This window comes from Lampetra planeri, chromosome 38 (genome assembly GCF_965212315.1).
Source record: "Lampetra planeri chromosome 38, kcLamPlan1.2.h2, whole genome shotgun sequence".
NCBI lineage: Eukaryota > Metazoa > Chordata > Hyperoartia > Petromyzontiformes > Petromyzontidae > Lampetra > Lampetra planeri.
Window position 1 is genome coordinate 3825418 of NC_136144.1, and position 23591 is coordinate 3849008.

Sequence of the window (23591 nt, forward strand, 5' to 3'; positions counted from 1 at the left end):
TCTGACATCCAATCGGTTGTTGCCGTTGTTGTTGTTGTTTCCGTTGTTGTTGTTGTTGTTGCCGCTGTTGTTGCTGCTGCGTCGAATTTCTATTCGCTTCGCCGCTGGTGCTTTTACTCTCGTTATTCCGGTGACCCAAGCCACTCGCTCGCGCTAAACGAGAGCACGTGAAGCGAGCCGCTATATATAGCGTGGCACCGCCCTGTGTCGGGCACAAGCATCTCTGGTAGGTGACGAAAGCCTTTGCCGTTGGGGCAACGACGTTTTGGGACAGCGCTCGTTTCGCTCCCTCGACATTCGTGAAAATGTTCCTTCGAAACAAAAACATACGTCCTGAAGCAGAAAATTGGTAGTGCCGGATACGGCCGGTCACATTCGCGACTGCGATTTGTGACTGTGATGGTGACCTGTGTGGTATCGGTAGTGCAATGCGTGGTGTTCTCTTGGTGTGGTCTGGGACTGTTTTGTTGTGGGCTGCCCTGCCCAATCATGATAAATCGGACTTAGATAATCCATTTAATTAAATTTAGTGACTTGCTCAACATTGTTCATATTCTGCACTCCCGATTGCGTTTTTGTATCGTTTGCTGTTGTGATTTTGCTGACCCCGTGAAAAAGAGCTTCACGGCTCTTCAGATTTCCTTCTCCAGTCTAAATCAAGATTCTGATTCTGAAAGGATGTTGATGAATCGGAAAACAAAAGGAATGAGAGCAGGAAGGGAGATGATGACAATGCAGGAACCACTTCTGAAGCTGAATTCCACAATGCTCTGCAAAAGGAGTGTTTGTGTTCCGTTATCACCAAATAAATAAATGTTTACTACTCACGGCTGCAGATTGGCCGGGTCGAGCGAATTAATAACATCTCTCCACCATGGGCGCCACGGTGGCTAGGAGATGTTAACTACCTCGCCTGGTGTGCAGGAGGTCGTGGGTTCGATCCCCACCCTGACGCCTGCTGCTGTATATTTGGAGTTTGCGTGTCTCTCTCCACGTGGTCACGTGGATTTTTCTCCGGCTCTTCCCTCCACATTTAGAATTCGAGCATTTGACTGCTATACTTTTCCACCTGATAATCCACTTCATTGAGATGTCATTCGCTTTGATAGCCAGGATACTTCTGAAAAAAAAGCTACATAGCTCATTGGGCCTTAGCTGGTAAAATAAAAAGTAGTTTTATAGTTTTAGTTTAGTTCATTTTAATAAATATATGATATCAATTGACCTGAAGGTTACTGTGCAGTCCCTGATGGCCATGCCAAGACAATCAACACGGCAGCGCTTGTAGACGCAACGTACCCACGTGTGACAGCGGTTGGGATCCGGGTCCAGGCCATCAACGGCGCCTCGCTTCACGCTCGGACCTCCAGACCACCCGGCGGGACACAGATTCCCCGTATAGCTGCTGTTAGCGAGCAACAACAGCGCCTATGAAGGCCGGCACGGCACACGAGGGTGTGGGTGGCCAGCACCACGCCCGGCTGCCTTTGTCTCCCTAGTGGCGGTGTTTACACACCGCACCAGGTACTCATTTGAGGCAGAGTCGACCTGGGGGAGGCCCAGGACCGGTTCAGATAATCGTCACCGGTGTTGGCCGTGAGCGGGAATCGAACTCGCATCGCCGGGTTTGTAGCGCAGCGCGCTAACCGCTACACTACCACTCCCCCCACACACACGCACGCACGCACACGCACGCGCACACACACACAAACACGCACACTCATGGTAACCTCCCCTCTCCTACAGCAAAGGGTACCGGGCAAAACCACGCCGAGCCAACGATCCTAGCCAGCGCCAGTACGTACGTTGAACGTCTTCCGCACCGCGCGTAGCCGACCGTGCTCACCGCAAACCCTGCCACCGCGTCGGCCCGCACGGCAGCCTCCTCCTTTAGGCCCCCCCCCCCCGTACCCCACCCCGGACCACCCGAACGCAACCGACGCGTCACCGCACGTCGCGCTGCTGCAGCTGCTGCTGCCGCCGCAGGATGGACTGCAGGGCGGCCTTAGCGGGCCTCAGCATCTGCTCCTTGTGCACGCGCAGCAGCAGCGCGGCCCGATCCTTGGTCTTGGGCCGGTGCGTGGCCACGAGGTGCACCCCGACGGCGTCGCGGCAGCACGATTCGAAGTCGCAGCGCGGGCACCGGAAGAGGCGCACGAAGCGGCGGTCGCGGGAGAAGTGCGTCCTGGCGTGGCGCCGCAGCGCCGCCGGCGCCCGGAAGCGCTGCGAGCACAGGCCGCAGCGCAGGCGCGCGTCATCGCACACGGCGCGCACGTACGCCAGACCCTCCGCGGGCGACACGGCGGCGGCGTCGGCGACCGACGACGGCCTCGCCGGCGGCGACTTCGGCGGCGACTTCGGCGGCGACTTCGGCGGCGGCTTGGGCAGCAGCGACTTGGGCGTCAACTTGGGCGTCTTGGGCGAAACCGGCGAGGGAGACTCGGCGGCGCGCTTCCGCGCGCCTGCGCGACCCGTGCCGCGAGGTTGCCCGGCGTCCCTCCTCGAGCGAGCGTCGCTTCCCCGGGCGTCAGCGAGGGGCAGGGGCGGCGGCGGCGGTGGCGGCGGTGGAGGCGTCGGTTTACGAGTTGCCTTCTTGGCCCTCGTGCCGGCCGGAGCATTTTTACCGCACCGGCTCTTTTTGAGCGGCGTCTCCTTCACCCCGACAACGGCGTTGCCGGCACTGGCGCCGGCGGTGGCGCCGGCGGTGGCGCCGGGTTGTTGCGTGGCCGTGTGCATGGTCTCCATGTGCCGCACGATGTGGCTAGACCTCGAGAATGATTTGTCGCACACGGGGCAAACGTTGTTGGGGCGCCGACCCACCCCACCACCACCGCCGTCGCCGCCGCCGCCGCCTTCGGTGCGCTCACTCGCATCGCCGACCCCGCGGGGCTTCCTTACCCTACCCGCGGCTCTGCCAGGAGATTTGTCGAGACCCGGATCGGCGGCCCGCGCTTCCGGCTCGCCCGACGCTCTGCCGGGGGGCTCGCATTTCCGTTCGGTGTCTCCCACTGACGCCGACGCCGCTGCCGTCGCTTGGCTCCTCCTCACCTTGTGGACCTTCTTCAGGTGCTTCTTGACCCCGCGGTGGTCAAAGAACGCCTTGCAGCACAGGGGACAGAACTTCTTCTTGCGAGCCTTGAGCGAACGCCGGCTCCCGCCCCGCGCCCGCCCCGCGTCGCCGCCGGCCGGCCCGTCGCCTTGCGGCGTCGCCGCCAGCACCGATGTCGCCGACGACCCGACCTCCCCCGGCTCGGCCACCGCCGAGTTCCCCCTCCCTCCTCCTCCTCCGCCGTCGCCGCCGCCGCCGTCTCTGCCGCCGTCTACTCCGTCGTCGTCCAGGGCCGTCCCCTCCCTGCCACCGGCCGAGTCGACGAACCCGGCGTCGGCCCTCGGCGCGGAGAGCCGCCGGGACGGCCCCGGGGCCCCACCGGGCGGCGGGTCGGGCGACGGCGGCGCGCCGAGCGGGGAGTAGAGACCCGACGCGAAGGCCTCCTCCGCGCCGGGGTGGCCGTGGCCGCCGGCGGCGGCTCCCCGCGGCCGCGAGCCGGACACGGGCGACGCGGTGCCGTCGCCGGGCCCCTCCCCGCGCTCGCCGCCGTCGCGCTCCGGGAAGCGCTCCAGGAGCTCGGCCCCGGAGCCGAACGTCCGGTCGCGGCGGCCCTCGGCGGCGGGCGACGACGGGGACGCGGGCGCCGCGCCGACGCCGGCCGAGGCGGCGTCCGGACGCCCGGTGCGCAGCAGCCCGAGGTGAGCCCGGGCCGTGTGCAGGCGCAGGCCGATCTTGGAGGTGAACGTGCCCTTGCAGAACGTGCAGCGCGAGAGCTTGCGGTTCTTGCGCGGTCGCTCCCTGCCGCCGCTCGGCTGGGTCGTCGCGGTCGCGGCGCCGGCAGAGGCGACGCCGGCAAAGGGGGCGCCGGCGGCGGTCTGCGCCGCGTTGCCCCGCTCGCCCCGGTCCTGCTCACGACAGGCAAAGGGCAAAGGTCCCCCGTGTAGGCCTCAACGGGCTGGTGGGGCGAGGGCCCGGCCGCCGTTGCCTCTCCCCCCTAGACGACGCGTGACGACGCGTGGTAGACGCGTGAAGACGCGTGAAGACGCGTGAAGACGCATGCGCACCACACCAGGAATGCACCACAGTGCTATCAGACCCAGCTACGGGATGGTTAAACTTTGAGGCCAAAGTAGTGTCAAAAGCTCTCAAGTGGAACACACAACATAGGCAATGATCCCCGTATACACACCGTACAAAGTGCTCATTTGAGACTAAGTTGGCCCAAGGGAGGCCCAGGAACCGTTCAGATAATCGTCACCGGTATTGGCTGTGGGCGGGATTTAGAACCCGGGTCGCCGGTTTCGCAGCGCATTTCTTTCCTTTGACAACGGCTTCTTTAAATCCGCTCTTTGTGTTTCGTTTGTTTCCCTGCACCCCCGATTCGCACGGTTGGCTATGTACGGTGCGAAAAAAGTTCAACACATACATACGTAGCATAGCACACTCACCACTGCACTACCGCACACACACGTGCACAAAGACAAAGATCCCCTGTATAGCCTTAACATACTGTTGGGGCAAGTGCTGTTAGCGAGCGCCTATGAAGGCCGGCACTGCACGAGCGGTGGCAATGGAGACACCAAGCCAGCAATACCGGCATTCCTCTTACAGTGCTGCCTCCTATAACGCCGTTTCCTCATCACGCTCTTTGTCCTGGAGGAAAATTCGTGCGTGGATCAGCGCACACGCATCTCCAGCGGAACCATGTTCTCATGACCTCCGAAAGCGCCGTTTCGTACAGCATTACGAAGGATGCATCCGTCGCGCTACAGGAGGTATGTCTGTACCAAGACCCTGGATCTCAACTCTGGCCTGGGTGTCCCTCTCTCTCCTGCAGGGGAATCACAGCGGTTACATCAGAGACGCCAAAACTAAACTATTTTTAATTGACCAGGTAAGGGGCCCAATGAGCGACCCGGTCACAAATGATCGCTCAACAAAGCGGCCTATTATCACGTGGAAATTTAAAGCGGCCAAAAAAGCGACCAACACCGGGGGAGAGACAGAGACGCAAACTCCAAATACATAACAGGTGGCGTCAGGGTCGGGATCAGAGGTCGCAACCGGGTACCCGATACCCGTACCCTACACCCGGCTACCCGTACCCAGCCGGGTATGGGTACGGGTAGCCGTTTGCGACCCTGGTGCGGTCGGGTACGGGTAGGCCGTGAGTCACTGGTGAGTCACCGTTTGTCGCTCATTTCGGGTAGGGTACGGGTACGGGTAGGGAACGGGTACCTGTACCCGGCCGGGTACGGGTACCGGGTACCCATTTGCGACCCTGGTGCGGCCGGGTACGGGTACGGGTAAGGAATCAAAACCCGTTTGCGACCTCTGGTCGGGATCGAACCCACGACCTCCTGCATACCAGGCGAGGCAGTTAACATCTCGCCACGGCGACAATGAGCCGGCATCGACGAAAGACCGCCCAGTTCACCCACCGCGCCGGCGTCTCTCCCGCCGGCCAGGGCGGCGGCGGGCGGCTGCGGCACGGGCTGCCCGTCCTGCGGAGGGCCCCGGCGTGCCGAGGCGCCGGCGCTGCTCACGTGCTGGAAGACGGCGTGGGGGTTGCCGCCGATGGCCTGCAGACGCAGCACGTAGTCCGGCGCCGCGCGGGCGTCGCCGTCGCCGCCCTCGCCGATGTCGTCTCGCGGCGCCATCGCGTCCAGCAGGTCCCGAGCGACGCGCGTGTGGCCTGGCTCATCGCCACGGCCCAGCTCGTCTGCGTAACATGCACACATACACACGAGACGCGCACACACACACACGCCGCACACACACACACAAGACGTGCGCACACACACACACACACGAGACGCGCACACACACGAGACGCACACACAGACACAAGCCGCACACACACACACACACGAGACGCACACACACACACGAGACGCACACACACACACGAGACGCGCACACACACACAAGCCACACACGAGACGCAAGCACAGACATACACACGAGACACACGTGCACGCACACACACACACATGCCGCACACACACGAGACGCACACACACACACACGAGACGCGCACACACACACACACACATACACACGAGACACACACACATACACACGAGACACACACACATACACACGAGACACACACACATACACACGAGACACACACACATACACACGAGACACACACACATACACACGAGACACACACACATACACACGAGACACACACACACACACACATACACACGAGACACACACACATACACACGAGATGCACACACAGACATACACACGAGACGCACGTGCGCACACACACACACGATCGTGTCAGTCGAGTGCTCGTCCAGTTGCATTGGCTTCCGGTGGCCGAAGAAATACGTTAGACATTAGCAACCCTAGTCTCATGGTCCACCCTAAACCACATCCACTGCACAAACCATGGCAGATGGGGATAGTTGATGCACAAATTAACAATTAAAAACGTTCCAGTAGTGTGCGACTGTGGTCATCCTGAACAGACCGTATAACGACGCAATGCCAAATCTATAAATACGAAGGAGACATCGCAGCGATACACTCCACTACCGCTCCTGATGCGGCTATCTGCCGAGACCACCTGAAAGTGAAATTGTAGTTGTTGCTCTGCATCTACATCCGCCGCACGGAAGAAGAAAGATGACACACAAATTAATCACAATCTCGTCAAGGAGCATAAACCATCGCGCGAACCACAGTCATCCTAGCAGCAGCAGCGGCTTTTGGCTAGCCATCAGATGCGCTTCTGCGGCCGTCTGGAACACTCTTCCTTCCGATATTAGGAAGCCACTGGAGCTACGCACTTTTAAAGCCTATCGATTGAAAACTCATTTCGGCCAGCCTCCGTCTCCCCCAGTGCTGATGCTCACACACGGCACGGAGTACTTGGTTGGGCGGGTGGCCAGGTAGTTGGGTGGTTGGGTGGGTGGGCGGGTATTTGAACAAGCAGGTGGGTAGTTGGGTGGGTAGGCGAATATTTGGGTGGGAATTTGGGCGGGTAGTTGGGCGGGTTGGCGGGAGGGTGGCCAGGTAGTTGGGCGGTTGGGTGGGTGGGCGGGTGTTTGAACAAGCAGGTGGGTAGTTGGGTGGGTAGGCGAGTATTTGGGCAGGTAGTTGGGCGGGTTGGCGGGAGGGTGGACGGGTAGTTGGGTGGGCGGGGTGGGCCGGGTGGGCGGGGAGATCGAACCTTGGCTGCCGGGCAGCGCGGTGCGGCAGTAGTGCTCGCGGTGCGTCACCAGGTTGGGCAGCCCCCGAAAGAGGCCCCGGCACAGACGGCACTCGAAGATCGTGTCAACCTCCCGCAGCAGGAGATTCCTCAGCTCCCGGGTGCCTATCGGGAGGGAGGGAGGGAGAGGAGGGAGGGAGGGAGAGGAGGGAGGGAGGGCGGGAGGGAGGGAGGGAGGGAGGGAGGGAGGGAGGGAGGGAGGGAGGGAGGGAGGGAGGGAGGGAGGGAGGGAGGGACGGAGGGAATCAACGTGGAACAGGGGGAGAGAATAAATAAACTCCAATCATATAACTCACACTGTAGAACAGGGGGAGAAGACACAAACTCCGCGCAACAATGCGGCCGGGTTCAGGAATTGAACCCAGGTCCGTCCTTGCAGCTGGGCATTAACGTTACCACCGCGCCACCACCCACTGCCCCTTACCCTAGCAAGGGTGACCACCCCCCCACCCCCGGATTGACACAAGAGCGGTGCGCGTTACAGAGCTTCCAGTGGCTGAACGAATACATTACAGGGGAGTGCTCATGACACACAAAGTGCTTGCCACAAATGAGACCTCGCTGATCTCGCCAAGGAGCATAAACCATCATCACGCGAACTCCGGTCATCCTCTCAGCAGCGGCCTTTAGCTAGCCGTCGATAAAAGAGACGCTCACCGCATCGCGCACTTTCAGATGCGTTTCTGCAGCCGTCTGGAAAGTTCTTCCTTCTCGAGATTACGGAGCTACTGGAGCGGTGCACTTTTACGTCATCTGGATTGAAAGCTAATTTCTTTAGAATTGCTTTTTATGTTTAGTTTGTTGTCCTTCCCCCACACTTCCCATTAGCATGGCTGGCTACGTTCGGTGCGAAAGAAAGTCAACATACATATGGGTTGTTCTCCTATAACGCGTGGTGTTTTTATAACGCGAATTGGATATAACCCGATGAATATATTAGGGAATGCATTTTTTATAACGCGGATGCGAATTGGTAATAACGCGATCGAGAAAACAGAACATCGTCGCCCGAGCAGTAATAAGCGGGTTGTACGGCTGACTCAGCATAGCATCACACAAGGCATTGGGATGCTACCGGATGCCTACTCATGCGCCTCAGTCTTTGCTTAGCCTGCGTACGCATCTTGTGTGTTATCGCAGACTGTGCTGTACCCTATATTATATATTATTTATCTTTATTATAATGCAATTTTTCCATAAACGCGGCGTTCTACCACGTTAAATGAGAACATACCGTACGTACATAACACGTTACATGTTCAGAATCATAATCAGAATATGTATTTATACAGGAGGAATCCGATGAGCTATGAAGCTCTTTTTCACAGACCTCGCCCTGCGTGTTACCACGGAGGGGAAGAGGCTGCGAGAGCGTTTTGCCCGTTGCGCTGGCCGTACCGGAGCGGAAGCATTCGATGATCTGCTGGATGCCAGCCTTGGAAGTGGAAGCTTGTCTCTGCAGGAGCGGCGGGTCTCCAAGCTCCGTGCTGTGGCCTGCGAGCAGCAACGAGGCATGCGTCACTATGAGACATCTCCTTTACTAGTGACAAAATATAGTAATAGGTTTTTACCCTTTCGACTGGTACAAAATACTCTGATAGTGCGCTGTCTTTGAGTTGTACGCCTTTTGGCGTCATCTGGTCCAACACCAATAGAGACTAGGCTCTAAGAAAAGCTGTCTCGGGTGTGGACCAATCAACTTCAAGGACAGTGCATATCATTATCATCATCAGAGTTGTTTCTTTTTGTTTGCATTTTGACTGCTTGTGTTATGGTTATTGCAAACATGATGCCTTGTATAAAGGTGTCAGTTTTTGTACCAGTTGAAAGGGTAAAAACCTATTACGAGGCATGCGTCGTGAAGATACAGCAACGTACAAACTCGCGTAGGGACCCACGGACTCGTGTAGAGACTATGGTTTCGATTTAAAGCTTTCGTGACTGCAGGGATTCATCTTCTTGGTTCTTTCGGTAAAGTCACGTAGAATTGAAATAATAAAATAATAAAAATAAAACATAATAAAATCATTCTCACGACGTTTCGGCCACAAAGGAGACAGAGTCTGAATGACTCTGTCTCCTCTGTCTCCTCGACAGACCTGTTCTCCACCTGAGGACGGCTACTTGCGTTGTGGCCGAAACGTCGTGATAATTATTTTATTATGTTTTATTTTTATTATTTTATTATTTCAATTCTACGTGACTTTACCGAAAGAACCAAGAAGAGACTATGGTTGTTAATACATAGAGCCGTACAGAGCCACAGAGAGACTAGCGTGGCAGTGAGTGCTGTGAAGGCACAACGCAGAGCCTGCGAGGCCACATCGGGAGGTCCCCGCCTCCCTTCCCGTGCTGCTTTCGTAGCGGATGTCGGGCCGAGCTGGCGATGAAAAATCGATGCCCAGGTTGTGAATCGAGCGGCTGGCTTTGTAGCGGCGAGGACATTCGCAGTGGGCACGGAGAGACCCAGAGACTCACACAGAGAGACCCAGAGACTCACACAGAGAGACCCAGAGACTCACACAGAGAGACCCAGAGACTCACACAGAGAGACCCAGAGACTCACACAGAGAGACCCAGAGACTCACACAGAGAGACACAGAGACTCACACAGAGAGACCCAGAGACTCACACAGAGAGACTTAGAGACTTACACAGAGACCCAGAGACTCACACAGAGAGACACAGAGACTCACACAGAAAGACACAGAGACTCACACAGAGAGACAGAGAGACCCAGAGACTCACACAGAGACCCATGGACTCACACAGAGACACATAGACGCACACAGAGACACATAAAATCACACAATGACCCATAGACTCACACAGAGAGACACAGAGACTCACACACAGAGACACAGAGACTCACACAGAGAGACCCAGAGACTCACACAGAGAGACACAGAGACTCACACAGAGAGACACAGAGGCTCACACAGAGAGACACAGAGACTCACACAGACCTAGAGACTCACACAGAGAGACGCAGAGACTCACACAGAGAGACCCAGAGACTCACACAGAGAGACCCAGAGACTCACACAGAGAGACCCAGAGACTCACACAGAGACCCATGGACTCACACAGAGACACATAGACGCACACAGAGACACATAAAATCACACAATGACCCATAGACTCACACAGAGAGACACAGAGACTCACACACAGAGACACAGAGACTCACACAGAGAGACCCAGAGACTCACACAGAGAGACACAGAGACTCACACAGAGAGACACAGAGGCTCACACAGAGAGACACAGAGACTCACACAGACCTAGAGACTCACACAGAGAGACGCAGAGACTCACACAGAGAGACCCAGAGACTCACACAGAGAGACCCAGAGACTCACACAGAGAGACCCAGAGACTCACACAGAGACCCATGGACTCACACAGAGACCCATAGACGCACACAGAGACACATAAAATCACACAAAGACCCATAGACTCACACAGAGAGACACAGAGACTCACACACAGAGATACAGAGACTCACACAGAGAGACCCAGAGACTCACACAGAGAGACACAGAGACTCACACAGAGAGACACAGAGACTCACACAGAGAGACACAGAGACTCACACAGACCTAGAGACTCACACAGACCTAGAGACTCACACAGAGAGACACAGAGACCCACACAAAGAGACCCAGAGACTCACACAGAGAGACCCAGAGACTCACACAGAGAGACCCAGAGACTCACACAGAGAGACCCAGAGAGACACAGAGACTCACACAAAGACCCATGGACTCACACAGAGACCCATTGAATCACACAGAGACCCATAGGCTCACACAGAGACCCATAGACTGACACAGAGACCCATAAAAATCACATAAAGACCCATAGAATCACACAGACCCACGTGTGTGCGTGCGTACCCAGGCAGCAGACATGGTCACACTGCGCAGTCTGAGTGCCTTTCTCCACAGTCTCACTCGGGCTGTTCGGAGTCTTCACGACTCTTTTCTTCATCATCCTAAGGGTCGGGGGAAGAGCAAGACAATTGGCGATCACCGATGTCACCGTGCGGAGCGCCAAGCCACACACACACACACCAAAAAAACAAAGGCCCCCCGTATAGCTTTAACAGACTGTAGGGGCAAGTGCTGTTAACGAGCACCTATGAAGGGCCATCACAGCACACGAGGAGGTGGGTGGCCAGCATTACGCCCGGCCGCCTTTGTCTCCCTAGTGGCGATGTTTAGGCACCACACTTGGTACTCATTTGAGGCTTAGTCGACCTAGGGGAGGGCCAGGACCGGTTCAGATAATCGTCACTGATTTTGACAGTGAGCGGGAATCGAACTTGGGGTAGCCGGGTTCGTAGCGCAGCGCGCTAACCGCTACACTTTTGCAATGGTCACCTGGTCTACCAAAATGACAAAAGCTAAATAAATCAATTATAGCAATGAAGCAAAAAAAAATCAGAGCAAAAACAACTTAACCAAATGACAAAAATTGCACTTACATAAATCAATTTTAAATATTACAGTCCCTGTAGTACAAGTTGGCTCAGACAGAGATTATATTTAGGTCGACCATAGCACAATTACAAAATTAAGTTAACAAACATGAACAGATATTGCAAGCGAAGCAATGATAAAGTGGAAGGATCTGTGGGCCATGGAAGCGATGCGGTTGAGCTTTTCCATCAGAGCAACATATGACGTCCTTCCAACACCAGTTAATCTTCACCAATGGTATGGTGAAGATCCGGACTGTGCTCTCTGTTCCATGCCAGCCAACCTCAGGCACATTCTCACAGGGTGTAAAACAAGCCTCACCCAAGGACGCTACACTTGGTGTCACAACCAAGTCCTTAAAAACCTTGCGTCCGCCCTGGAGGACAAGCGAGCTGCCAACAACTCCCTACCACCCCCAGCAGCATCACACCCCTTACGGACGACCTTTGTCCGCGAAGGGGTTAAACCACTGAAGAGCGGCTCTACACCATTAGAGCGAGACCAGCTGCGCTTGGCCCGCGACTGGAAAATGCTAGCCGACATTGGCCGGCAACTTGTGTTTCCTCCGGAGATCGCAACCACCACCCTAAGACCTGACATGGTGCTCTGGTCCCGTTCGCTCAAGAAGGTCTTCATCATTGAGCTCACAGTACCCTGGGAGGACTCAGTAGATGAGGCTTATGAGCGAAAACATCTGCACTATGCCGATCTAGCTGCAGAAGCACGGCATCATGGCTGGAACACAGAAGTCCGACCAGTGGAGGTGGGCTGCAGAGGTTTTTTTGGCAACATCTACAACCAGACTGCTTAGAGACCTGGGAATTAAGGGCCAGAGCCAGCGTTCGGCAATCAGAGCTGTATCGGAGGCGGCAGAAGGCAGCAGTCAGTGGCTCTGGATGAAGAGGAAAGACCCCAGCTGGGCCCCGAAGTGAGAGGGCCAGGAGGTATGCGGTCAACAATGCTTGACTCAGGGAGAAGGAAGCCCCTGCCATGCATAGTCCCATGGAATGTTGGCTATCAACAACAAGGCAACTCCTATGACTAATTGGGAATGGGACGCAAGCGTAGGATTGATCACCCTGTCGCTGCCCGCCTTTGGGGAGGGTGTATAGTATGAAAGGCCGAAACACCCTAGGAACCAAAGGTTCACTACTGACGATGCGCTCCCCAAATTTCACCAGGCTCACTGTTCATGAACTCTTGGAAGTGCTTGCACAAAGGATAGTAACATCTCATCCTGTGTTCTTGGAATCTGAATAACAGGATTTCACTGAACGCCATTCCTCGCGACAAATCACTGTACAATTTAAAATATATTTTTGCGTTAAACTACGTAATGATTTGGCCAAATTTGTGTCACAAGACCCTCCACCACCAGACACAACTGAGAGAAATTACGGTAATTGCCACGCGGTGCACAAGCTGTTGATTGACCCGCCGATTATTACTATCATCTCAGATCGCTCACCCACTCGCTCACCACTGGTGAGTTGGATAGTGACTCTCACAGCGAGATTCAACAAGACTCACCGACTCACCCGCTCACACACCAACTGACTCGCCCATTCACCATGGCTAAGTAAGAGAGTGACTCTCACAGCCAGATTCAACAAGACTCACCGACTCACCTGCTCACACACCAACTGACTCACCCATTCACCATGGCTAAGTAAGAGAGTGACTCTCACAGCCAGATTCAACAAGACTCACCGACTCACCCTCTCACACACCAACTGACTCACCCATTCACCATGGCTAAGTAAGAGAGTGACTCTCACAGCCAGATTCAACAAGACTCACCGACTCACCCGCTCACACACCAACTGACTCACCCATTCACCATGGCTAAGAGTGACTCTCACAGCCAGATTCAACAAGACTCACCGACTCACCCGCTCACACATCAACTGACTCACCCATTCACCATGGCTAAGTAAGAGAGTGACTCTCACAGCCAGATTCAACAAGACTCACCGACTCACCCGCTCACACACCAAATGACTCACCCATTCACCATGGCTAAGTAAGAGAGTGACTCTCACAGCCAGATTCAGCAGCACTCATGCACTTGCTCACTCACTTACTCACCCACTCACCCACTCACCGTGGGAGGAGTTGGATAGCGACTCTCAAAGCCATATTCAGCAGCACACACTCACCCACTCACCCTGCTAACACACCAACTGGGCTTACCCTCTCACTGCGGGTGAGTTAAAGAGTGACTCGCACAGCCAGATTTAGCAGCAAGGACAAAGATCCCCGTAACAGACTGTTGGGGCAAGTGCTCTTAGCGAGTAGCACAACGATGTATGGCGAACTTCTTTAGCACCGTACATAGCCAACCGTGCTAATCGGACGTGCGGGGGAAGGACAACAAACTAAACACAGAAAGCAGTTCTATGAAGGCTGGCACGGGTGGGTGGCCAGCACCACGCCCAACCACCTTTGCCTCCTTAGTGGTGAAGATTACACACCGCACCAGGTACTCATTTGAGGCCGAGTCGACCTAGGGGAGGCCCAGGACCGGTTCAGATAATCGCTACTGGGTGTTGGCCGTGAGCTGGAATTTAACTCGGGTAGCCGGGTTCATAGCTCAGTGCACCAACCGCTGCACCACCGCTCCCCACAGAGGTATCGGCGCTCACTCACTTTCTCCGGTACCTTGCGCACCCGCCTGCTCACCCACTCACCGCGGGGCGAGTTCAAGAGAGCAACTCCCACGACAAGATGTGTTAGTTAAATTTGAGATTCGTGAGACTTCGCTTGAGACCGTCTAACGCGTCGTCCGTACTTCCTGGAAACGCTTGCCGCGGTGTCAAGACAATAAAACAATCTCGCGGCAACGGATCCCTGTGCGCAGACCACTATGCAGCGGCAGCCCACTGAGCTACCTAGGTCTTTTTCAGAAGCTACCTGGCCACAAATGATAGCTCAATGTGAGTGGCTTATCATGTGGAACTTCATAGCAGGCAAATACTCTCTGTACAGCAGGCGTTATTGTCAAACCCACGACCTTCTGTATACCTCGCGAGGTATTTAACATCTCGCGACTGTGGCACCCTATTAAAACAGCCAAGAGATCAAAGTGATTTCTTGCTCAAGCAAGCATCGAGGCATCCGTGCTCACCTCCTGTTTACAGCCCTGCAGAGCCAGTGGTGGAAATTCCACATTGCTAGGGCAGGGGCCGAGTCTCTCCATAGGACAACCACTCTTGACCTCCCCGCAATGTGGTGCTGGTATCATCGACCCCCCCGCGAGGTCAACTCCAATCGAGGAGTTGACCTCGCGACATTCCGCTTGCGAACCGCTACGCACTTTCGGTGGCGAGATGTTAACTACCTCGCCTGGTATACAGGAGGTCGTGGGTTTGATCCCGACCCTGATGACGCCTGCAAATTTGGAGTTTGCGTGTCTCTCTCTCTCTCCCCTCATGGTCACGTGGTCCTCCGGGTTTTACCCCCATATATAGAATCAACGTGCATTTCGAGTATTTGGCTGCTATACATTTCCACGTGATGTTAAGCCACTTCGTTGAGCTATCATTTGTGATGGCCAGACATATATAGCTCACTTATATACACTCATATAATATATACTTGGCTCTTTGCAGAACTCATGGGTACTGGTTGGCTCTTGGTCTGCTATGGGTTGGCCACCCGCTCATATAGAGGGCATTAAGCCATTCGAAAGCCTCTTTGGAGACTTGACAGACGACGTGATATTGCTCACGATATCGGTGGCACAGGGTGAAGTGTGGAATCGTGCAACCCGTGGTCTGTGAATCGGAGGTGCAGGGTGCAGCGTGGGATCACGTGATCCATGGTCTGGCTCTGGTATGTTGAACTTCTTTCGCACCGTACGTAGCCACCCGTGCAACGTACCGTACCAGTCGCATTGCCGACTGCTCTTTATTATTCACCGATTAAAGGAGGTGGCTGCATCTGCCATTCCCTGTTCTGCAGAGATTTAGGGCTGACCACCGTGTCCTGGGTTAGGGGTCGAATCCCCAGAGAGTTCTTGTGTGGGGTCGCTATCAGAAAGCGATAGAATTGGTTTAGCGAGAGACTTTTCTCGTGTACAAATTCATCATCATCGTCGGCCATGGTCAATCCGCTGCTGGATGAAAGCGTCCTCTAAGCCAATGCCATCTCTCGCAATCCTGCGGTGCAATCCTAACCTGCGGTCCCCTGTCACAGAGCTAAACTATGAACTACACTAAAACTATAAAACGATGTTTTATTTCACCAGGTAAGGCCCACTGAGCTATGTGGCTCTTTTTCAGAAGCGACCTGGCCACAAATGATAGCCCAACGAAGTGGCTTATCGCGTGGGAATTTACAGCATCCAAATACTCTAAACGCGTGCGAATTCAAAACGTGGAGGGAAAAACCGGAGGACCCGGAAAAAAATCCACGCGACTACGAGAAGAGAGAGAGAACACACAATCTTCTTCGATCGTACGGCTACTAATGTAGATGCACAGCAACAACTAAAATTTCAGGAGCAGCGAAGTGTATCACTGAACTCCAAATATACAGCAGGCGTCAGGGTCGGGATCGAACCCGCGGCCTCCTGTACACCAGGCGAGGTAGTTAACATCTCGCCGCCGTTTGATCGCCGCTCCATCTCTTGAGTGGCCGACCTCGCTGACAAAGCGTTGGGAGAACTGGGAGCACAATTTGCTTGAGTAACCATCGGGGGGGGGGGGGAGCGGTGAGCTCCAATGCAGTCACGACAGCACAGAACGTGGAAGGTAGGTAAAGTGCGAAACGTGCAAAGAATGGTGTTGCACAAGTGGCGCATTCCTAACAATACCTGTGTTTCGCAAACACATACACTGACAGCGTGTCCACGCGCGTGTGTGCGGGTGCTATAAACGTATGCGTGTCCGTGAGTGTCTGCTACTGTATGCGGGGAGCGATCGTGTGGCGGTCAGCGCACTGCGCTACGAATCCGGCGACCCGAGGTCGAATCCGACTCACGGCCAACGCCGGTGACGATGATCTGAACCGGTCCTGGGCCTCCCCAAAGGTCGATACATCCTCAAGCGAGTACTTGGTGCGGTGTGTAATCATCGCCACTGGGGAGACAAAGGCGGCCGGGCGTGGTGTTGGCCACCCACCCCCTCGCGTGCCGTGGTGGCCTTCATAGGTGCTCGCTAACAGCACTTGCCCCAACAGTCTGTTCAGGCTATACGGGGGATCTTTGTCTCCTGTATGTGTACGACAGTTAATCTGCCAAAGTTCGTAAGAATGTCATCTCTTGGGCATTTAAATGCCCTCCGTTGGGCGTGCGAAGGGATTTAAATCCGTGTGTGCACGTTGAACGTAGACGTTCACGACCGATGCTATTCGTGATAAAGATGTTCGTCCATGAATGTTCACGATGTTTAATTTAGCGTGTAGATATATGCCACGGTGTGATACGCAGTCTCACAAAGTACTTTTATCCGCTCTGTCTCCATCGCCTTTCTGTGTGCTATGAAGAAGGGCCATTGCCCGAAACGTCGCCCATCATACGTTTCCTTTTAAGGCCTCACAGACACACACACAAGTATTGTTACTGACAAATATGTGGTTTTAATAACTGTGTTATTATTTTACTAAACACGTGAACGTGTCAAACTTGTAGCGGTGAGCACTCTGCTACGCTCCGAACCCGGCGACCCGAGTTCGATTCCCGCACAGGACCAACACCGCTGGCCAATACCTGAACCGGTCCTGGGTCTCCCCTAGGTCGACTCAGCCTCAAATGAGTAACCTGGTGCGGGGTGTAAACATCGCCACTGGGGAAGACAAAGACGGCCGGGGGATCTGTATCTTTGTTAATGCTCATGTGGGTTTGTCCAGCATATCTGTTCGCGTGTACTTAATTTAGTTTTTACGCTGTGTTTACTGAATGCGCGTTCATGTGTAAAACTACGGTGCATTGCAGGTGTATTCACCTGTAAGGGACAATCTACATCGCGCGCTCACGTGCAGGCTTGTACAACACAGCTGAATGTCCACGTGTAAATGTTTAAATGTACAGCCGTGCCTTGACCGATTACAACGTTCACGCGTGTAGCTATGCGTGTTGTAAGGTGTTCACCTATGCACATAGACATCGTGTTCATGCGGGTGTGGGTGTGTGTGTACAGCACATGGACAATGATAGTGTAATAAGAACGGTGTTGACTGGTGCGTTCCCTTGCTGTCACGCGTGAACACAAACACACATGAACACGCGTGAACAGGCCCCAGCCAACCAACATCCAAACCATTCAACAACCACCAACATTATAATCGCACGAAAAGAAATTACCGCCAACGGCAAGCGCATGAACGCGACAATTAACAATCGTTCGGCAGTTTAAAAAAATAAATAAATATTAATCTAAACATACTCAATAACGCCGATAGTGGTTTAAAAACCAACCGAAATCTCGCGATCTTAATAAACATTTAAAGAAGTCGCGTGTTGAATGCCCCTCGCCCGCGAATGTCTCACCGTGGGGCCTAGGGCAGGCTTTCGCCGCGGTTTCCTGAACAGCCACGGCCGCCTCGCAGCGTCGACACCCCGCGGCCTCGGCCCTCTAACACCCTCGCTGTTTGTTGGTCTTCGTCGTCGTCGTCTTTATCTGTGGTGGTTGTTGTTGTTGTTTGTTGGTGTGCGGTGTGTGTGTGTTCGCCGGTGTTTATCATTCGCCGTATTCGCAGGAGCGAGCGGGCGGGCGGGCGCGGTGGTTGCGGCGTTTGTGCGGCACGAGACGAACGCGGCAGCGAACGCTGCTGCTGCTACCGCTGATGCTGCTACTACTGCTGCTGCCTATGCGCAACAACACACACACAACAACAACACAACAACAACAAAACAACACCACACACACAACAACAACAACACAACAACAACACCACACACACAACAACAACAACAACAACACACAACAACACAACAACAACACCACACACACAACAACAACAACACAACAACACCACACACAACACACCAACACCACACACACAAACACACAACACAACAACACACAACACAACAACAACACCACACACACAACACCACACACACAACACACAACAACAACACCACACACACAAACACACAAAACACCACACACACAAACACACAACAACAACAACACAACAACACGTGTTGTGTTGTTCCCAACTGAACTGTGTTCTGGAACGGATTGTGTTGTTCCGAACTGCACGACTGTAATTGCGTTCGGAACGAATTTTGTTTGAAGTTGACTGCGTTCCGGACAAACTGTGTTCGGAACGGATTGTGTTCGTAACGGATTGTGTTCGAAGCTGTGTGTGTTCGGGACGGATTGTGTTCATAACGGATTGTGTTCGAAGCTGTGTGTGTTCGGAACGGATTGCGTTCATAACGGATTGTGTTCGAATCTGTGTGTGTTCGGAACGGATTGTGTTCGGAACGGATTGTGTTCGAAGCTGTGTGTGTTCGGAACGGATTGTGTTCGGAACGGATTGTGTTCGAAGCTGTGTATGTTCGGAACGGATTGTGTTCATTACGGATTGTGTTCGAAGCTGTGTGTGTTCGGAATGGATTGCGTTCATAACGGATTGTGTTCGAAGCTGTGTGTGTTCGGAACAGATTGTGTTCGGAACGGATTGTGTTCGAAGCTGTGTGTGTTCGGAACGGATTGTGTTCGGAACGGATTGTGTTCGAAGCTGTGTGTGTTCGGAACGGATTGTGTTCGGAACGGATTGTGTTTGAAGCTGTGTGTGTTCGGAACGGATTGCGTTCATAACGGATTGTGTTCGAAGCTGTGTGTGTTCGGAACGGATTGTGTTCGGAACGGATTGTATTCGAAGCTGTGTGTGTTCGGAACGGATTGTGTTCGGAACGGATTGTGTTCGAAGCTGTGTGTGTTCGGAACGGATTGTGTTCGGAACGGATTGTGTTCGAAGCTGTGTGTGTTCGGAACGGATTGTGTTCGGAACGGATTGTGTTTGAAGCTGTGTATGTTCGGAACGGATTGTGTTCGTAACGGATTGTGTTCGAAGCTGTGTGTGTGAGGAACTGATTGTGTTCGGAACGGATTGTGTTCGAAGATGTGTATGTTCGGAACGGATTGTCTTCGGAACGGACTGTGTTCGGAACGGATTGTGTTCGAAGCTGTGTATGTTCGGAACGGATTGTGTTCATAACGGATTGTGTTCGAAGCTGTGTGTGTTCGGAACGGATTGTGTTCGAAACGGATTGTGTTCGAAGCTGTGTGTGTTCGGAACGGATTGTGTTCGGAACGGATTGTGTTTGAAGCTGTGTGTGTTCGGAACGGATTGTGTTCGTAACGGATTGTGTTCGGAGATGTGTGTGTTGGGAACGGATTGTTTAAGGAGCTGTGTGTGTTCGGAGCTGTGTGCGTTTCGAACTACAGTGCTGTAATTGTGTTCGGAACAGATTGTGTGATTAACAGATTATGTTAGGAACTGGTTGTATTAGAAACTGGTTGCATGAGGAACTGATTGTGTCATGAACTGTTTGTATGAGGAACTGATTGTATTATAAACTAGTTGTATGAGGAGCTGGTTGTATGAGGAACTGATTGTGTCATGAACTGTTTGTATGAGGAACTGATTGTATTAGAAACTAGTTGTATGATGAACTGATTGTGTTAGGAACTGATTGTGTTAGGAACTAGTTGTATGAGGAACTGGTTGTATGAGGAACTGATTGTGTTAGGAACTAGTTGTATGAGGAGCTGGTTGTATGATGAACTGATTGTGTTAGGAACTGATTGTGTTAGGAACTGGTTGTGTTAGGAACTGGTTGTATGAGGAACTGATTGTATTAGGAACTAGTTGTATGAGGAGCTGGTTGTATGAGGAACTGATTGTGTTAGGAACTGATTGTGTTAGGAACTGGTTGTATGAGGAACTGATTGTGTGAGGAACTGGTTGTGTTAAGAACTGGTTGTGTGAAGAACAGATTGTGGTAGGAACTGGTTGTGTAAGGAATTGATTATGTCAGTAACAGATTGTGTTAGGAACTGATTCTGTCAGGAACTGTTCCAAGCGGTAGTGCAACGGTTAGCGCGCTGCACCCGAACTCGCAGCAAAACACCAGTGACGATTATCTGAACCGGTCCTGAGCCTCCTCTAGGTCGACTCAGCCATGTGATTATGTAAAGTGTCGTCTCTAACCCTTAAGAAGGGCAAATGCGCGAAACGTCACGCGCGTATTTTCCTATTAACGCAGTGTTACTGACTGATGCGTTGAGTCTTGTGCTCAGAACATGGGTGTTGATAATTGTGTTGTATGTGTTCGGAATGCCCTGTGCTCAGAACAACTCTACAATGATATGTTCTCAATCTTGAGTCCCATAAGATCGCGTGTTCACAATACAAAGACGGCAGTCACCGCACCGCGCACTTTCAGATGCGCTGCTTCTTCGGCCGTCTGGAACGCTCTTCCCTTCCGATAGCAGGAATCCACTGGGGTTGTGCACGTTTAAACACTCGTCTAGATTGACGAACTCATCTCTTTAGAACTGATTTTTGTGTTTAGGTTGTTGTCCTTCCTCCGCAGCTCCGATCAGCACGGTTGGATACGTACGGTGCGAAAGAAGTTAAATATACAATACACACAAACAAAGCACCTCCTAATTTGCCCCATGTGTTTAAAAAATATTTTTTTTATGTCAAAATTGTTTTAAAACACATGGGAATGCCCACTGAGCTATTAAGCTTTTCTTCAGGAAGCGACCTGCCAAAAAATGATAGCTCAACGAAGTGGCTTATCACATGCAAACTGATAGCAGCAAAATCATTTAAAGCCGAAAGTTCCATCTGCTCACTCCCACCAAGCCCGCTGCATTCAAATCGCGCCTGAAGACGCAACTCGCTTCTAAGGGCTTTGTTCTATTCCTTGATTCCTTTGTTATGGAGTGGGATGTGATTGGGGTTAGCCTGAGTGCGTGTGCGCTGCGTGTTTTGTATAGAGCCTTGTGACCTCCGGATGAAAGGGGGCTTTAGAAGTGTAAATAAACGTTGTTAATAATATACACAAATTATAAATGAACACAATAGGTGACGTCTGGCACATCTCGTCGTTATCCGAGGCCGTTAACGTCTCTTCCCAGTGGCGGGCTTCGTCAATTTCAGATCTGACTTCAGCAGCGCACGTGTGTGTCTGTGTGCACACGTGTGTGTCTGTGTGCACACGTGTGTGTCTGTGTGCACACGTGTGTGTCTGTGTGCACACGTGTGTGTCTGTGTGCACACGTGTGTCTGTGTGCACACGTGTGTGTCTGTGTGCACACGTGCGTGTGTCTGTGTGCACACGTGTGTGTGTGTCTATGTGCACACGTGTGTGTGTCTGTGTACGCACGTGTGTGTCTGTGTGCGCACGTGTTTGTGTGTCTGTGTGCGGACATGTGTCTGTGTGCGCAAGTGTGTGTCTGTGTGCGCACGTGTGTGTGTGTCTGTGTGCGCACGTGTGTGTCTGTGTGCGCACGTGTGTGTGTGTCTGTGTGCGTGTCTGTGTGCACGCGTGTGTATCTGTGTGCGCACGTGTGTGTGTGTCTGTGTGCGCACGTGCGTGTGTCTGTGTGCACACGTGTGTGTCTGTGTGCACACGTGTGTGTCTGTGTGCACACGTGTGTGTCTGTGTGCACACGTGTGTGTGTCTGTGTGCACACGTGTGTGTGTGTGCGCACGCGTGTGTGTGTGTCTGTGTGCACACGTGTGTGTCTGTGTGCGCACGTGTGTGTCTATGTGCGCGCACGTGTGTGTGTGTGTGCGCACGTGTGTGTCTGTGTGCACACGCGCGCGTGTGTCTGTGTGCGCACGTGTGTGTCTGTGTGCACACGCGCGCGTGTGTCTGTGTGCACACGTGCGCGTGTGTCTGTGTGCACACGTGTGTCTGTGTGCACACGTGTGTCTGTGTGCACACGTGTGTCTGTGTGCACACGTGTGTCTGTGTGCACACGTGTGTCTGTGTGCACACGTGTGTCTGTGTGCACACGTGTGTGTCTGTGTGCACACGTGTGTGTGTGTCTGTGTGTGCACACGTGTGTGTGTGTCTGTGTGTGCACGTGTGTGTCTGTGTCCGCACGTGTGTGTGTGTCTGTGTGCACACGCGCGCGTGTGTCTGTGTGCGCGCGTGTGTGTCTGTGTGCACACGCGCGCGTGTGTCTGTGTGCGCGCGTGTGTGTCTGTGTGCACACGGACGCGGCACGGGATAGAGTAGAGACGGAGCGATGTGGTACAAGAGCTGAGTGGACTTGCCGATGACTGGTACCAGCCGTGTCAAGATCGGCCTCTATGGAGGAGGCTCGTGAAGGACGCTACTGGGCAGTTGGAGGCAGTCGCCCTCCAGCAACAACGGAGGGCGGAGGAGCGACGCTCACAACAACGAGCGAAGCGCCGGGCGGCTAAAGCACAGCAAGTTGGCAGAGTAGGGGGCACAGGTGGTGCATCAGCCAGTCATCTCGGTCATCTCGGTCAGTCGACCCGTGGCACCTGGGTCTGCCCCGTGACCTCCTGCCAGCGGGCGTTCGACACTTCACGTGGCCTCAAGGTGCACATGGCCTGGCACAAGCGTCGTGGTGACGTCACCGCCACTTAGTGGCGAATGGCGGTTGTTGTTGTTGTTGTGTTACTTTGTGTGTGATACTGTGTGTTACTGTGTGTGTGTTACTGTGTTAATGTTATTGTGTGTGTTACTGTGTGTGTGTTACTGTGTGTGTGTTACTGTGTGCGTGTTACTGTGTGTGTGTTACTGTGTGTGTGATGATATGTATCAAATGTACTTTGTTCTTCCGTGTGTAAACCAGCTTGCCACCAAGAGGTGGAGCCTTAG

The 23591-nt window shown here is 53.6% G+C and overlaps 1 protein-coding gene across 1 annotated transcript; it reads right to left on the bottom strand.

The window, feature by feature from the left end:
- Window positions 1-3973: 3973 nt before the first annotated feature.
- LOC144731208 (uncharacterized) lies at window positions 3974-18726 on the bottom strand. The gene is made up of 5 exons (XM_078612206.1): window positions 18255-18726; window positions 11180-11277; window positions 8679-8774; window positions 7242-7385; window positions 3974-5771 (listed from the first exon to the last, which is right to left on the bottom strand). The coding sequence occupies exons 2-5, from the start codon at window positions 11274-11276 to the stop codon at window positions 5233-5235; spliced, it is 876 nt and encodes a 291-aa protein (XP_078468332.1). The 5' UTR covers window position 11277; window positions 18255-18726; the 3' UTR covers window positions 3974-5232.
- Window positions 18727-23591: the final 4865 nt, after the last annotated feature.

Excerpts from the sequence above, each read along its gene's own strand:
- LOC144731208 (XM_078612206.1), bottom strand. The coding sequence starts at position 11,276 with ATGATGAAGAAAAGAGTCGTGAAGACTCCGAACAGCCCGAGTGAGACT. Across the intron at positions 8,775-11,179 it reads TGACCATGTCTGCTGCCTGG|GCCACAGCACGGAGCTTGGA; the intron begins GTACGCACGCAC and ends TGCTGCTCGCAG. Across the intron at positions 7,386-8,678 it reads CATCGAATGCTTCCGCTCCG|GCACCCGGGAGCTGAGGAAT; the intron begins GTACGGCCAGCG and ends CCCTCCCGATAG.